The sequence below is a fragment of the Microtus oregoni genome, unplaced genomic scaffold, assembly GCF_018167655.1.
Source record: "Microtus oregoni isolate MIOR12 unplaced genomic scaffold, Mior012 000033F_ref0000390, whole genome shotgun sequence".
NCBI classification, from domain to species: Eukaryota; Metazoa; Chordata; class Mammalia; order Rodentia; family Cricetidae; genus Microtus; species Microtus oregoni.
This window is the reverse complement of record NW_024543092.1, coordinates 6,359,846-6,376,316: the sequence shown is the minus strand read 5'-3', so window position 1 is coordinate 6,376,316 and position 16,471 is coordinate 6,359,846. Positions and strand designations below refer to the sequence as shown.

Genomic DNA, 16,471 nt, shown 5'->3' with positions numbered 1-16,471 from the left:
TTTGTCTGTGGAACGCTAAGCCTCACATATAAAATCAAATCTGAGAAGAATTTACAGAAAAATATGAAGGACATCTTGTGAGGCAGTTTCTACTAGAAATCTTTAAAAATGTACTCTACTTATTAGTCTTTTCTTTTCAAGCTGGCCTTGTTTATTCATTTTAAAAGAATAACTCTATTAATAGTCATGTTCTTAATGAATTCCACTGAACCATGGGCTTTACAGCAAATGAAGTATTGCTGCAGCTATCTGGGTCATCTATTCAGTGTTTCACCAGCCTTTCAGCTCCAATTCTCAGGAACATGAAGAGCATTATACTTATTTTTTCCCCAAACAAACAGACATAACTGCCACCAATAGAAATACTTAGAAATATGTAGCTGACCCCCCCAAAAAAAATCTTGGCAAAAGTTTTACAAAAAAATCATTGAAATGGAGGACCGAAAGCTGAGTGAAACAAATTATCAGTAGAAACTGAGGGCTGGCAAGAAAAATCAGGAGGAGGTTGACAGTAGTGGTGGCTGTTTTGTTAGGTAGCCTTGAGAGACAAAAGAAAGGCCAGTCAAAGGGATATCTACACAAAGCAGCCCTGGCATCTCAATGGTATTGCTAATGCTTCTGAGGGAAGGGGAGGGGCTGGGCTTTGAGCACAGGTGGACAGGAGGAGGGTGAGGTCTGCGGAGGATGGAGTTTCTATGGCACACTGCAGGAGGTTATGGGATCAGGCTCCTGCAGAGAGAGTGAGGATGGCCCACTGAGTTGTGCAGATGCCAAGAGCATCTACTCAGGTATCTGAGCCCTGTTATCACTCTGAGTTATCCCGAAAGGACCAGATGGAAGAAAGACCTGCCCGTAAGGTCATGGCAGACTTGTATGTTGAGTGCAAAGTCTTGTAGGTAGATAAATATAAACACATTTTGCAAACATACTGAAGTAAAGGAGGAGTTTTCATCATGATGCTATCAAGGAGCTAAAGGGAACAAAAGCCTGAAGCCTATTTTGGCATCCTTCTGATGAGTTCAGATCTTTCTAAGGTTTGTACAGTATTGCTGCATAGACAGATTCTAAACCATTAATTGGATCTTAGTATATATTATTTATCATTTAGATTATTTAATATTTCCCCTAATAAACAATTTGCCTCACTAGCATGAAATATTTTCCATGATATACTTTCCATTCCTAGTAAGGAAGCAGTGAGAATAGAATAATTTTTGATTATTCTAGTCTTTCTTGAGATGATTTTGTCCTTTACCCAGTTAAGCCAATACTTCAAACCAGTGCACTGGTCACCTTAATTTTTATACTTCGAAGTTTACATTGATTACAAGAAAAAAAATTCCTTCAATTAAAGTGTTAAAAGCTCTCAGCATGGATGTAGGTGCCCTTTTATTTTCATATAAATGCAAGATAGTTTTTCATTACATACTCAACGTTTGCCAGCTTAATGATGGCTTTAGACAGCAGCATTGGCCAGAGTTCAAACTCATAGGTTGTAGTTGGAAGCAATAGATTGTTATCTTCATCAAATGGAAAAAAGTCATCAATAGTTATCTTTCTCCAGCAACCCTAAATATGAGAAGAAAGCAATGCAATGTCAGAGGTAATGTCATCAGTGCTTTATAGTGTTCTCCGCCTCAGACATTACTACATATTTCTGCTCATTTTTGTTAAACAAACAAACAAACAAACACCTGGTGTTAACACCTTACGCTAGAAAGCTAAGATACAGGTTTCAGAACTAATCTGGTTGACTACTTTAGCTTTTGAAATAAATTATAATAGTATAACTATAGTGATATCAATACTGTTCCTTTTATTAGAAGTCTTATAAGCATATTGCAAAGTAAATAAATTTCAAATAACAGACTGAAAACATAATTCAACCAGAAATAAGACTGCGCATAATATACTTTGCTTACTCACAGTACAAATTCTTTCACTATCACTTTAATACTTATTACTGATCCAGACACGTACTTACTAATCTTAGACTTAAATCCCATATTTTCAGTACTCCTAGTCTAATTTTCAACATGAATTAAATTAATAATTTCTTTAATCAAACCATTATATGTTTAGCTAAAAGCTCTTCATTTCATAATTAAAAGCAGGAAACAAGCAAGCTCAAATTATAATTGTTTTTGTTTTAGCTTACATGCCTAGATTCTTATGAATTCATTTTCGTGTTAACAAGTATTTTCAATAGTAACATCAGGCATTGTGAGCCCCACAACAGTCATAGTGGCATGATACTATTGCCATTAAATACTTATGGTCTTGTGGGGAAAGCCTATATATATGTATAATATATACATGATATTTATTAATAATATATAAGTGTATATATTTGTTTTATTATTATATTGTTATATTATTTTTATATATGAGTATATATGAATAATATAAAACATAGTATGTTCAAAACACTCTAGGACAAAAGGAAAAATGCAACTCATTTTTCTAGAGGGAAGTCATGAGAAAGTGAAATACTTTTCTTGTATGGTGCTCCTAACTCTGAATTCAATATTAACTTATGTAGTAGTTTGTATCTGTCTCTCTTCCTCCATAGATGGAGAAGGGTAAAACAGAGTTAAAGGTTAAATCTTATAGATTAAAGTCACCCCACCTCCACTCATGTAACTTTAAGTGAAATAACAACAATAAATTCACAGGGAAATAAGGTAAAAACAAGAAGACAAAAAAGGCAGGTTCACTGTGACGGCTAATTTTTTTGTATGAAAATACATTTTTTGTTTGTGTATTCATTTTTGCTCATTTTACATTTCAGCCACAGTTCTAATTTTAGCCGTCAACTTGACACACCCTAGAACTACCTGGAAAGCAGGTGTCAGCGAGGGATGGTCTAAATCAGGCTGGCCTGTGGGGAACTTTTACTGCCAGCTAAAGTGGCGGTACCATTCCGTGTTTCGAACCATGGACTATGTACAGAGAAAGCTAGTTGAACCAAAGTATCTACATATTTCTTTCTTTCTTCCTATTTTCCTTCCTTTCTCTCTCTCTCTCTCTCTCTCTCTCTCTCTCTTTTTCTTCTTTCTTTCTTTCTTTCTTTCTTTCATTTCTTGTCTATATGGATATGATGTAACTCGCTGCTGTGAGTTTCTGTTTAGCTTCCATGCAACGACAAACTATAATCTGTAAAATTTGCAAGTCAAATAAACCATTCTCCCCTATGTTGCTCTCTGCCAGGATAAATTATTACAAACACAGAGATGAAATTAGGGCACTCATGGGGATAGAAAGTGGTCACCAAGCAGCACAGTGGGGAGCAGTGTGAAGTCCTCATTTAGTGAGTACAAAGTCTCTGCTTCAGATGATGGGAATTTCAGGAAATAAGTAGTGACAGCATTCACAAACTGTGAAAATGCTTGATGCCAACTTAATTTTACCCTTAAATGGTTAAAACAGCGTGTAGAATTGGCATATTTTGCCACAATAAAGAAAGGGCAGCGGTAGATGCCCTCCTACACTTTGCTTGCAAACCATGTTTCCAAATGGCCAGCTGGATTCCCATGAAAGAAGAATTTTAAACCATCCTCACTAATTATTCTAAAGCAGTTCAACAGTACCTTCTCTTTTCAGATGCGCAGAGATAGTTTCAACTTAGAATGCTTTGATTATTGAACTCTGCACATTACAGTGTATGCAATTATATTTCAAAAAGACTATTGCATGAAAAGTTTATTATAACACAGGATGAACATTCAGTTTTGTGTATATTTTTGAAGTATAATTTGACTACATTCTACTTGTCCTCCTGTTAATGTTTTGGTTCACTTTGGTTGACCCCTTCCTCAATCATTTCTACTATTTGTGTATACATAGGTAATTTCTATAGATGGTTATTTTGGCCTCAAAAAGTATGTTGAAATTTTAACAGTCAATATATTAGTACTAGGGGTGAGGCCTTTGGGAGGCGATTAAATTATAAGGGTTGTGGGTTCATGAAACTACTTGTGTCCTTATAAATGAATAAAGATTTGAGCTCTTTTGTGTCATATGAGGTTATACAATCATCTGGTTACTTGGCCTTTCAGCAATTTCTGTTGTTGGTAAGTTACACTGTATATCAAACTATATAGTATTTTATTATAGAAGTTTAAATAAATATAAGTATGTGAAAATAGAATTTAAGAACTCATCACTGAATGCTAAATGATTTTTGGCTTTGCTATTTTACTATTTAATCATATGTAAATCATATATTAAATATTGAAATTTTTATTAGCACCCTATCATTTCTTCAAAAATCTCATTTCAAAAAATTTTTAAATCTACCTCTAAAGAGGTGTCCCCTGTGATCATTGACCTCCATTGTCAACACATCTAGACTTAGAATCATCTGGGAGCTTAGTTAGGCGTTCCTGTGAATGTGTTAAAGAGGATTCTTCCAAAGAAGATGAATGACCAGACCCACCCTCATGCAGGTGGTAGTAAATGGGAGGTCTGGGTAGCATCAAAGAGGGGGAAAAGGGAAGCCAACCAAAGACAGGATTCCCTTTCTCTGCTTGCTGGCCCATCATGGCATGGTCTGCTTTGTTTCACCACACGCTTTTGCCAGTGGGTTGAGTCCTGTGAAATAGTGAACTAAAGTAAATCGTTCCTCCTGTAATCACTTCTGCCAGGTATTTCTCTTGCTGTGATGAAAATAAAAGCAATATAGATTTGTAAGTATAAATTACTGAAATAAATAAAACTAAAAATATAAATTATAAAAATATTTTAGTATATTATCACATTCGAATTTTAGTATTTTCCACAATTAAATTGTAGGTAAATGGCTATCCATTTATGCTGTCTTCCTTCTATAAGCATGATGAAAGCATAATACATTATTTAAATTAATAGTATGAGTTACAACAAGAAAAAAAATTCCAAGAAATGAGTTATTATTGGAAAGATATTTCAGCAATAGTTGAGTGATCAAAACCACATACTGGGCTGGATCTGACTTCCCCCTGCACCTCCACTAGAGTTCTATTCTTAGCACCTACAATCAGTCAACTGGCAACAGCCTGTACCTCTAGTTCCAAAACATCTTACACCCTCTTCTGGCCTCCATGGGCACCTGCACACACGCGTGCGCGCGCGCGCGCACACACACACACACAGAAACAGACTCAGAGACAGAGAGACAGACACAGAGACAGAGAAAGACAGAGAGAGAGACAGAGGGAGAGGCACAAACATAACTAAAAATAAAATAAATCTTTAAAAATTTTTTGATGAAATTCTGAAGATACTCAGAAACTATTTAAGAAAACTATCTCAGAAAGGGGAGAAAAGTGAAGGTCTGAGATGGTGGCTAGGTATTTAGATGCCAATTCAAGTGATAAAATGTTGATATTAAGGGCTATGTAAAGCTTTGTGTGTATATTTTAATATCTGGAAATATATACAGAGTATATGCAGAAACAACAACAACAAAAATAAGACAGAAAAATTGAAACAGAATCCCAACGAACACTCAAGGAAACACAGAAGGAGTTAGACAAATTTCAAAACAAAAGGGGTAACAAAGAGTAAAATGACAAATTAATTTGTGATTTTATCTAGTATAAATCACTTTTAAACTCAAATTAAAAGGAATAATTTGAATATACTTATCAAAATGAACATTTTCACACTCATAACAGAGTAATCTCACTTGCAGAAATACTAGAGAAAAAAACACCATTCTATTGGACAAGACCTACATAAAAGGCTATTCATGAGCAGTCTTGTTTGTATAGGTAAGACGCTGGCCATAGCCTAAGCATTAATTAATGGAAATTTAATATAAATTTGCATACATTTGCATATATGTCCACAGAATAGTGTGTATAGAATGTACAAGAATATATCATCATAGAAAATGCCCATGAATAAATGAGTTGGCAGTTTCTAGAACTGCATCATTTGAGCATTATGGTATACAGTATGTCTATGTATGCTTATAAGAACATAGGAAGCCGGGCGATGGTGGCACATGCCTTTAACCCAGCACGTGGGAGGCAGAGACAGGCAAATCTTTGTGAGTTCAAGGCCTGCCTGCTCTACAGAGTGAGTTCCAGGATAAGCTCCAAAGCTATAGAGAAACCCTGACTCAAAAACAAAAAACAGGAAAACGCAGGAAAAAAATCCGAATCCTTGACTGTGGTTGTCTAAATATACTAATATTACAACGAATTCTGATTTTCTATATTGACTATATTAATAGTATTTGAATTTTCCACTAGAAGCATATATAATAATAATAAACATTAAATGTTGCATTTCTTTGGGGTATATAGTAACCAAGTAATATAAAAAATTGTTATTATTGTTCAATAATATTTTTTTAACCATTTTGGAACTCACTCTGTAGACTAGGCTGGCTTCAAGCTCATAGAGATCTGCCTGCCTCTCTTTGCCAAGTGCTGGGATTAAAGTCATGCGCCACCACTGCCCAGCTCATTGTTTAATATCTTGAATGCACTGTTTATTGAATTTAATTAATAAAAATATCATTGAGAACTTATTTTAAAAGCAGGGTTGCAAGTGTTGCTTGGTGGCAGATACAGCAATCTCAGCAGATGGGAGATGAGGACAAGACAATCCAAGGCCATCCTACATAGTGAGTTCAAGGCCAGCCAGTGCAATGAGACACAGTCTTAAAAACAATGTAGCAGAAAACAGAACAATATTGCTGCCTCTGCTCCCAGGTGGATTCAGCTGGTTGGTTCAGGAGAGGGGTGGGGCACGGGAAGCAGGGGTGTGAAGTCCCCACATGTTTGTGCTGGAGATTTGCTGTACCTCTAGAAACTCTAAATTAGATAGTGTGAACGAACCAATAAATCTCAGTGAAGAATAAAATCGAAAATGTTTTCACATAAGTACATTGACAACAACCGAGGGGGATTATTGGCCTCCATGTGTGTGTTTTCTGCTTATCCGAGGGAAATGAAAGCACCGAGGCAGAGGGAGGCTGCCTACTACAGGCTGTATTGCAAGTGGGGAACAACAGCTAAATTGCTTCCCTCTCTCCTCTTGGGAGCCAAAGTAACACGGAAATTGGAAAGTACTCGGAAAGATGTGGTGTGTCCCTGCATCCTGTCATTATAGCCAGATGGAAGAGAAAACCCATCTCTTTCCTTTATGCACTGTTCTCAGTGCAACTGGTATGTTTTCTCTCTGGCTAATGTCAAAAAACATTGCACAGCCAGCTGAGAATCCAGGCTGCATGATGTGAACACTTTGTTGAGAAATAATATCCTGGTGTGGAAATCACAATTAATTACTTGCTTGATGTTCCAGTACTGGGGCTCGGACCCAGAACTTTACAGTTCACCAAGCACTCTACTATTTAGCCATATGCTTACTCTGGGTTTTTATTTGTTTCTTTGTTTAACTTTTTATTTTGAGAAATTGCCCATACTAGCCTTGAACCTAAACCGTAGCCCAGACAGGCCTTGAATTTCAGGCCCTCCTGCTTTAGCCTCTTGAGTCTGGGGGATGACTGGCCTGTATCACTAAAGACGGCTTTGAAAAAAATCAGTCTTCAATATTAGAGGCCCCCAGGAAATGGGTTGCCTTCAAGAAGTCATGTGGAAAAAGGCTCTGAGAAACCCCTGAGAAGGAGGAAGGGAATCTCTGTAACAAGGCATGGAAATGAAGTCCTTCTGGGATTGAAAAACAAGCATCATAGCAGAGAGGAGAGGACAAAGGGCAGGGACAGCAATGGGGTGCAAAATCGCGTCTGCTGCGCCTCATGCTGGTCAGCAGAAGGGAGCCAAGCAGTCTCCTTAGGATCATGTTTTCCAGATCTTTGCAGAGTGAAGCAAAGGATGGACAAGTATGAGGACTGCATGAGAACTGGAAGGGAATTTTCAAAATCAAAACGTAAATGGTTTGCGTCTAGAAATGGATGAGAAGAGGATGGGGGAATATCTTGTCAGAAAGTATTCACTCTGGTCATGTGCACACACTGGTGTGGATCGACCCTCCCAGCTTGGGGTTGCTTAGAAAGAGGTAGAAGTTCTTCCCTCGCTGAGAAACGACAGACTTCTTCTATCAACTGGAAAAAATAAGTAGCCATTAACGTGTAGCACGCTGGTACAAACAACCCATGTGGAAATCGCTGAGTTTCAGGGCTTCCTTGCTGAGCAGCACCCCTGCAAGCTGCGCTTCGGCTGAGATCCATGAAGAACCATTGGAAATCACGAATTCCACGTTCAGTCTGGCTGTCCAGTCCCACTCCTACCGTATCCCATAGAAGGCAAACCTTCCTACAGAAAATCTGAGATTGCCTAAGCGCACTAAATACAGAGGGTTTTTGTTTGTTTGTTTGTTTGTTGTTTTTAATTCTTGTTTCTTAACAGGAAGGACAGATGCACGGCAGCCTGAAGGACTTACCATCCAGTAAAGCTTCACAACATACTTCCCGTAGCTGTTAAACAAAGGCATGTGGCCCTTCACGGCCTTGCAGAGAGAGTATATGTGTTCCCAGGGCTTCCAGAGCAGCATAGGAGGCTCTCCTGAATTTCCTTTATTGTAATTGTGCAGAATCCCTCCATTGAAGATCTTCCACACGGCGTAGATTTCACTGATAATCCACCTCATAAGCTGAACACAAAACAACGAAAGCTACTACTATTGATAGGTTGATTTTTAAACGGTGAGTACTAAAGTTTTAGGTGAAATATGACAAAAATATGTATCTAAGAGCAATAATTTTGCATTTAGTGTGTGTATACATATATATAATTTTGATTTCTGAGCTACAGAAAAAATATCATATCTTGATATTGTTTCCATGAGATAGGGCAACAATAGAAATTAAAAGGCCTAAAATGGTTAACATTGACCTTGAGTTAGCAGAGTGTATATATGTGATGTGATATATATATATATATATACATTTATATAGTCTATATGCATTGAATTACTAAAATTACATCCTATAAAATCATAAATAAATACAATTTTTAATTGATAGCTATACAAAGAAGTTAGAAAAATAAAATATAAAAACCACACGAAATTCGTGACTTAAAGCTGGACAAGAAGGAGTTGCCAATGGCTGTCCAGGAAGTATTTATGTAGGCAGGCCTGGAAGACATTGTTCAATGGAGTAGTGGTCCCTGCGGCCTCACCTACCTCGCTGCAGAGCAAATGTTCATTTGGTGAAAACAAGTCAAACGTGATTTCATTTTTCACAACTACAGGAGGCTGAAATAAAAAATGTAGACATAGATATTTATTTAGTTTTTTTTTTTTAAGTAAAAGAAACCTAACTTATTCAAATACAGTTTTGTGGGCGAAATAGTCTCCAGGGAAGAGCACACAAATTGCTAATCTAACACTAAAAGTCCAGAATGATAAAATCTACTCCAGAACGTTCCAGATCGCCACACTTTATTAAGCCAAGAGCAAATACATTGAGTCCTCTGTCAGACTGGAAAGGCTCTCGCAGTGAGACAAGCGGGACAGGGCCTTCAAAGTCGAAGGCTGAGATTCCATCACAGCAGGTGCACAGTGTTTACAATAAAAACCTGATCATGGCAAGCAGCACACAAGGCCATTCCTCCAGAGGAATCAAACTATTTGTCTGAGCATCAAAACCCCTTCTCAGCAGGAAAGAGGACCTCTTTTTGGTGTTGTGGTGAAAAAAATCCCTGAAACCAAGAGTACTGACCAGGTGTTTGTTTACAGGCAAATGTGGCTCCTGAGGGGAGGAAGTGGGGTCATGGCAACCTGGCCTTTCTTTAAAGAATTTCACTGAAAAGCATACATAGGAGCAACATAATACAGACTCAGTAGGCTATTTAGGAATAAGCATGTGCCTACACATCCATATATGCATATAACAGCAACTATTAAAAAGAGAGGTGTGTGGAAGTATTTGGTGAAAGGAAAGGGAAGGGTGAAATGCAGCAATTTAAAAAGAAAAGGAAAAAAAATGAGATTAGCTTCATGAAACAGCTGGAGGGAAGGAAGATGTCATAGACCAAATCTCATATAAGAATGTCATTTTTTTATGGAACTGTTTCTGTTTGCTTTAGCCTTACTTATGAGTATTCTTAGTGATTCTTATTGTGAGTCTATACATGAAATCTTGAAGCCCCTACTCTAGGTATATCTGTATTTGGACTTTCGCTTCTGGAAGCTCTGGGCCCCACTCTAGGATGACCCGTCAAGAGCGGAACCTTTGTGAAGGAGCAGTAGCCATGTGCAGGCTGATGTCAGGCTATGATCCCTAGAGATGGAGAGGTTAACAGGGAAGACTGAATTGATTTTTAGTACAGATGTACCTCAGACCCACCGTTTATTAAAGAGTAGAGGAAAGTGTTCTTAAAACATTTATTTATTCAATTTATAAAACCATTTTTTACATGGACCATCTATGATGAATTTACAAAAAACAGAATAAGATTTATTAAAATACCTATCAATGTCAAGTGCATTATGTGAACGGCAGAAAATTTATATTCATGTCAGTATTGCTCAAAATTAAAATTGATTCAGAAGCTTGTTTTGTGCATAATGGATTTATTTGAAACATCTTACAAGGAAGCCTTCGAAAGACCCTGTGGCTTCAGTGAATCACTTTGGCTGTAGATGCAGCTTTGTTTTCAGTCAGTAAGAGGCCTGACTTACATTTGCCTACATTCATACCAGCACTGAGGAAGGCTAACTACATTGTGTGGAAACAAACTCCAAAGACTACAAAAGCATACAAGAATCGGCTCCATTACAAGCTATGTGACTGGTACTAATTAATTTGCCCTACTGGTGTCCCATGCATTCAATGAAAACAGTAAGAAATCCAGCAAGGGAAAAAACATTAGAGATAATTAAAACCCTGCAGACAAGAACTACACTCAAATTAATGTGGCTATTAATGTGTTAGACCAAAGCTTATAGAGTTCTGAAGTGTGTGAGAGCTGTTTGAAATGAAGGTGTCTCCACAAATGTATGATTCAACTGACTGAGCATGAAGTCTAGAAACAGAGACAGGCTTTGGAAGATGCTTGGAGGATTCCTGGAAGATGGGAACCCATGTGCAAATCTCTTGGACTGGAAAATTAATTCTAATAAACACTGGAGGAAAGAGACCTTCACGCCCCTGGGATTTCACACTGAGATGCGGAGTGGAACAAATCAGCTAGTCAGAAATAACAAATAACATGTTTGGCTACAATTTGACATTTTCGATAGAAATAGAAAAATGAAGCTTGTACATCAAAACATAGTAATCTCTTTCAAATCTATACAAAAATGTGCATGTCCATGTATGTGTGCTGCGACACTGGGTGGGATGTGTGGAGAGACTCAGTCACTTTCTGAGTTTTGAGTCAGAGTTTTACCTTTAGCTGAAATGCACTTATTCAGCTAGGCTGGTTGGCGAGTGAGCCTCAGAGATTAGCCTGTGTCTCGCTCTTCAGTGCTGTGTTTACAAGCTGATGCTGCCACAGCTGGCTTTTTAAAATGGGTTCTGGGGATTGAACCCGTGCCCTCATGCTTGCACAGAATGCCTCTGACCAGCCGAACCATTTCCATAGTCCCAACAGCAAAGGAATTATTAAAATACACTGACAAATATTAATTTCTGAGTTAGAAGCTAAAAAGCGATCACAGAAGAAACACTGTAAATTACTTGAAGAATGCAAACTTTGGTCACAAAGATATTCTATCCTTGTAGGTAATAAGTATTTCATTCAATAGTGAAAACAATTCTTACTCGGCTGAATATAAAATCTTGTGGACGTTTCCAGGAAAAGATTTTCAAGGATGGTGGTAATTCAATCTTTCCTTCAGGGTCTTCAAAAAAGTGCTAGATGAAAAAAAAATTAAATTGAACTTTTAAATGTGGCTTTATTATAATAAAAATTCCATCTTAATAAAGACCAACTAATACAAATGTTAGATCAATATAGAAGAATTTGTGTAGTAATGTGTGTGTGTGTGTTTGACTTCAGAAAGGCCCTGTGGAATATTTGAATACCGAAACTCAAACTGGCCAGGGAAGCAAATAGGCTACCTGCAGCTGTTTACCTCCCAGTCCTCCAAATCAAACCCATGAGTCTCAGTGCCAGCTGTGCAGCAGACCACCTGCTGTGGCCTCTGTCCATATTTGTCTCTATTCCCAGGGAAATAGATAGATCCTGGTGGAATGCCCTGATTTACTCCATCCTGTGGATGCCTGTGGACTCCTTAGCGCCTCCTCCTAGACCATCCCCATTCCTAAGTGTCAGCTCCCTATTCTAGAAACACATTTTACCCTCAGTAGTCACACTTATCAAAATCCCAGAAAAAATTCCTGCCATAAAACACTCTTCAAAGAACCAGAGAGTACAAAAGAAATCAAAAAAACAAAATGCTTACCCAGAAAAGAAGAAAACAGGCATCTGCACCTGGAATTACAATCTTTCAAAACCCACATGCCTAGACACCAGTATAAAACCACAATCAATAACAGCCAGGAAAATACGTCTCTGCTGGAGCCCAGCCACCCTTACAGCAGCCCCTGAGTATTGCAACATAGCTGAATCATAAGACAAAGACCTTAAAATAGACTTTATGAATATAATAGAGGTCCCTAAAGAGGAAATGAATAAATCCTTTAGAGAGATCTATGAACACACAAGAAGTAAACAGAAATGAATAAAACAGATCAAGACCTGAAAGTCGAAACAGAATCAATAAAGAAAAGTCAAACTAGAGAAATCTGAAATTAAAAAATTTAGGAACTCAAACAGGAACTTTAGAGGCAAGTCTTGATAACAGAATAAAAGATATGGAAGAGAGAATTTCAGTCATTGACGACACTGTAGAGGAAATGGATACTGTGGTCAAAGAAAATGTTAAATCCCAAAAACTCCTGCACAAAATGTAGAGGAAATCTGGGACACTACAGAAAAGACCAAATCTAAAAATAATATAATTACTGAAAAGAGAAGAAACCCAAAGTGAAGGTATGGAAAATATTATCAACAAAATCATAGAAAATAACTCTCCTAAGCTAAAAAAATCAACTGCCTATAAGGTACAAGAAGGGTACTGAACACCAAATAGACTGGACCAGAAAAGAAGGTCCCTTGGCACATAATAGTTTTTTTTTTAAATATTTATTTATTTACTTATTATGTATACAATATTCTGTCTGCATGTAGGCCAGAAGAGGGCACCAGACATCATTACAGATGGTTGTGAGCCACCATGTGGTTGCTGGGAATTGAACTCAGGACCTTTGGAAGAGCAGGCCATCTCTGAGCCATCTCTCCAGCCCTTGGCACATAATAGTTAAAATTCTAAGTGTACAGAACATAAAACCTTCAAGAGAAAAGACAAAGTAACACACAAAGGCTAGAATTATACCTGACTTCTCAACAGAGACTCACAAAGCCACAAGGGCCTGGACAGATGTTACTCTAAGATACCACAGATGCCAACCCAGACTACCATGCCCAGCAAAATTTATAGAAGCAATAGATAGAAAAATAAGGCATTCTATGGTAAAACCTAATTTAAGTAATATTTATCTGCAAATTCAGTCCTATGGTAGGTGCTAGGAAAAAACTCAAACCTAAAAAGATTAGCCACTTCTAAGAAAAAAAATGAATAATCCCAGACCAGCAAATCAAAAGAGAGAAAACACACACACACACACACACACACACACACACACACACACACCTGAAAACAACAGCAAAATCAAAGGAATTAACAAACTGTACTCATTGATATCTCTCAACATCATTGACCTTATAACCCAATAAAAAGACACAGACTAACATAATGAATGTGAAAACAGGATCCATCTTTCTGCTGTACCCAAGAAACATATCTTAACAGCAAGGAGAGAAACCACCTCAGAATAAAAGGGTGATAAAAGATTTTCCAAGCAAATGGACCTAAGGGCAAGCTGGTGTAGCCATTTTAATATCTGATAAATGAGACTTTAAACCAAAACTAATCAGAAGAGGTAGGGAAGGACACTACATCCTAATAAAAGAAACATACTACATACTAATTAAAGAAAAATCCACTAAAAGGACATAGCAATTCTTAATATTCATGCTCAAGACAAAAGGGTACACAAGTTCACAAAAGAAACACTATTACAGCTTAAATCACATATTGATCCCCGTACACTGAAAGTTGGTGACTTCAGGACATAACTCTCACCAATAGACAGGTCATCCAGACAAAAATTAAACAGAAATAGTAGAGCTAACTAACGTTATAAATCAAATAACTCTAACAGTTATTTATAGAACATTTTACACAAACACAAAAGAATATACCTTCTCATAACCTCATGGAACTTTCTCCAAAACTAACTACAAACTTAAACACAAAGTCTCAACAGATACAAGAAAATCAAAATAACACCCTGTACCCTATCTAGCCACCACATATTAAAGCTGGATACCAGTAACAGCAGAAACAAATAACATCAAAATGCTTAGAAACTTAACAACTCACTACTGAATGAAAAGTTGATCACGAAATTAAAGACTTTCTGCTGTAGAAAAATCTTACAGCTTGTGGTTACCCACCTACTGGGGTGTGGCCTCTTATACTATATATGCTGATGCAGAGCCTGCATCTACCCTCTTTTCTGGCCACTCTTTATGGTTGCTGGATTCAGTTTCTGTTCTCCATTGAAGCAGAGGATTCTGATTTGTGAGTTTACCCCTAAATATATCACCATCTATTTCTCAATTCTGAGCTAGTGTGGGATTTTTTTAAGTGTCCTTCCACAATTGGCGCCCATATGGCCAAATAAATCCACGTGAAAGCTGAGAGGGCTTGGCAGTTTCTGTGTGGTTTTTTCTGGGTAAGGCCCCCTCCTTGCAACAAATTTCTAAAACGGAATGAAAATCAATATACAACATAACCCAAACTTAAGGGACATAATAACGGTGGTTCAAAAAGGCAAGTTCATAACATTAAGTGCACACATAAAAAGCTAAAGAGACCTTATACTAGTAACTTAATAGCACACCTGAAGGTTCTAGAACAAAAAGAAGAAATGACCCTCAAAAGTAGTTGAAAACAATAAATAAACTCTGGTGAAATCAATAAAATAGAAACACAATAACAAAACTAATACAAAGAATCAATGAAACAAAGAGTTAGTTCTTTGAGAAAATCACAATTGATAAACCCTTATCCAAATTAACTAAAAGGCAGAGAGAGAATAACAAGTTGACAAAATTAGAAATGAACAGAAGGACATAATAATAGACACTGAGAAAATCCAGAGAGCCATCAAGACATACTTTAAAAACTTGTACTCTTCCAATTGGAAAATCTAACAGAAGTCTATAATTTTCTCAATACATATCACTTAGCGAAAGTCAAGTCATGACTGGATGAACAATTTAAGCATACTTATAACCCCTAGTGAAACAGAAGGATACTAAAATGTCTCCCAACTAATAAAAGTGTAGGGTCAGATTCTTTTAGCGAAGAATTCTACCAGACCTTCATAAAAGAGATAATGTCAATACTCCTCAAATTATCCCACCTAAAAGAAACAGAGGGAACATTACCGAATTCATTTGATGAACGCACAAGCACCCTGAAACCAAAACCTCATAAATACCCAACAAAGAAAGTGAATTATAGGCCAATTTCCCTTATGAAAATAGATGCATAAGTTCTCAATTATGTATGCTGCAGGGAAGGATAGGAAATGGTTTGGGAGGTCGTTGTGTCTATGTATTGCTTTTCTTGGTTAATAAATAAAGAAACTGCCTTGGCCTGTTGATAGGATGGAACTGAATGCTGGGAGAGGAGGGCAGAGTCAGAGCCGCCATGGATCTGCCACCAGTGATAGACGTGATGGAACTTTACAGTTGGGCCACAACCTTATGGTGATGGACAGATTAATGGAGATGGGTTTAACTAAGATGTAAGAGTTAACCAATAAAAAGCTAGAGCTAATGGGCCAAGCACTGATTTAATGAATACAGTTTCGGTGTGATTATTTTGGCTCTGGGCGGCCAGGATGAACAAGTGGCCTCCTCCTGCAACAAAAGTACTGGCAAACTGAATCCAATAACATATAAAAATGATCATACACCATGATCTAGTAGGCTTCATTCCAGAGAGGCAGGAATGGTTCAACATACATAAATCAGTAAATGTGATCCACCATGTAAACAAATTGCAAGATAAAAGCCTCATGCTCATATCATTAGATGTAGAAAAGGCCTTTGACAAAATTCAACGCCATAATAAAACCCTGAAGAGTTTAGGGATACAAGAGACTTACCTCAGCATCATAAGGGCAGATTACAGCCAGCACATAGTTAATATCAACTTAAATAAAGAGAAACTCAATTCAATTCCACTAAAACCAGGAACAAGACACTCTCCTCAGCTATTCAATACAGTACTAGAAATCTTAGCTAGAGCAAGTAGGACATGATCTCCATAAGTCAGAAAGGAAGAAGTCAAAGAGTCTTTATTTGAAGGT

The 16,471-nt window shown here is 37.3% G+C and overlaps 1 protein-coding gene across 2 annotated transcripts in view; it reads right to left on the bottom strand.

The window, feature by feature from the left end:
- The window catches only part of Adgb (androglobin), a 118,387-nt gene that overhangs the window by 82,245 nt on the left and 19,671 nt on the right, over nt 1–16,471 (bottom strand). For both annotated transcript variants that reach the window (XM_041680297.1, XM_041680298.1), the window contains exons 3-6: nt 11,723–11,815; nt 9,139–9,210; nt 8,395–8,604; nt 1,430–1,569 (exon numbers count right to left, since the gene is read on the bottom strand). In XM_041680297.1, coding sequence (XP_041536231.1) covers nt 1,430–1,569; nt 8,395–8,604; nt 9,139–9,210; nt 11,723–11,815 — 515 coding nt within the window. The remainder of the gene's footprint in view (nt 1–1,429; nt 1,570–8,394; nt 8,605–9,138; nt 9,211–11,722; nt 11,816–16,471) is intronic.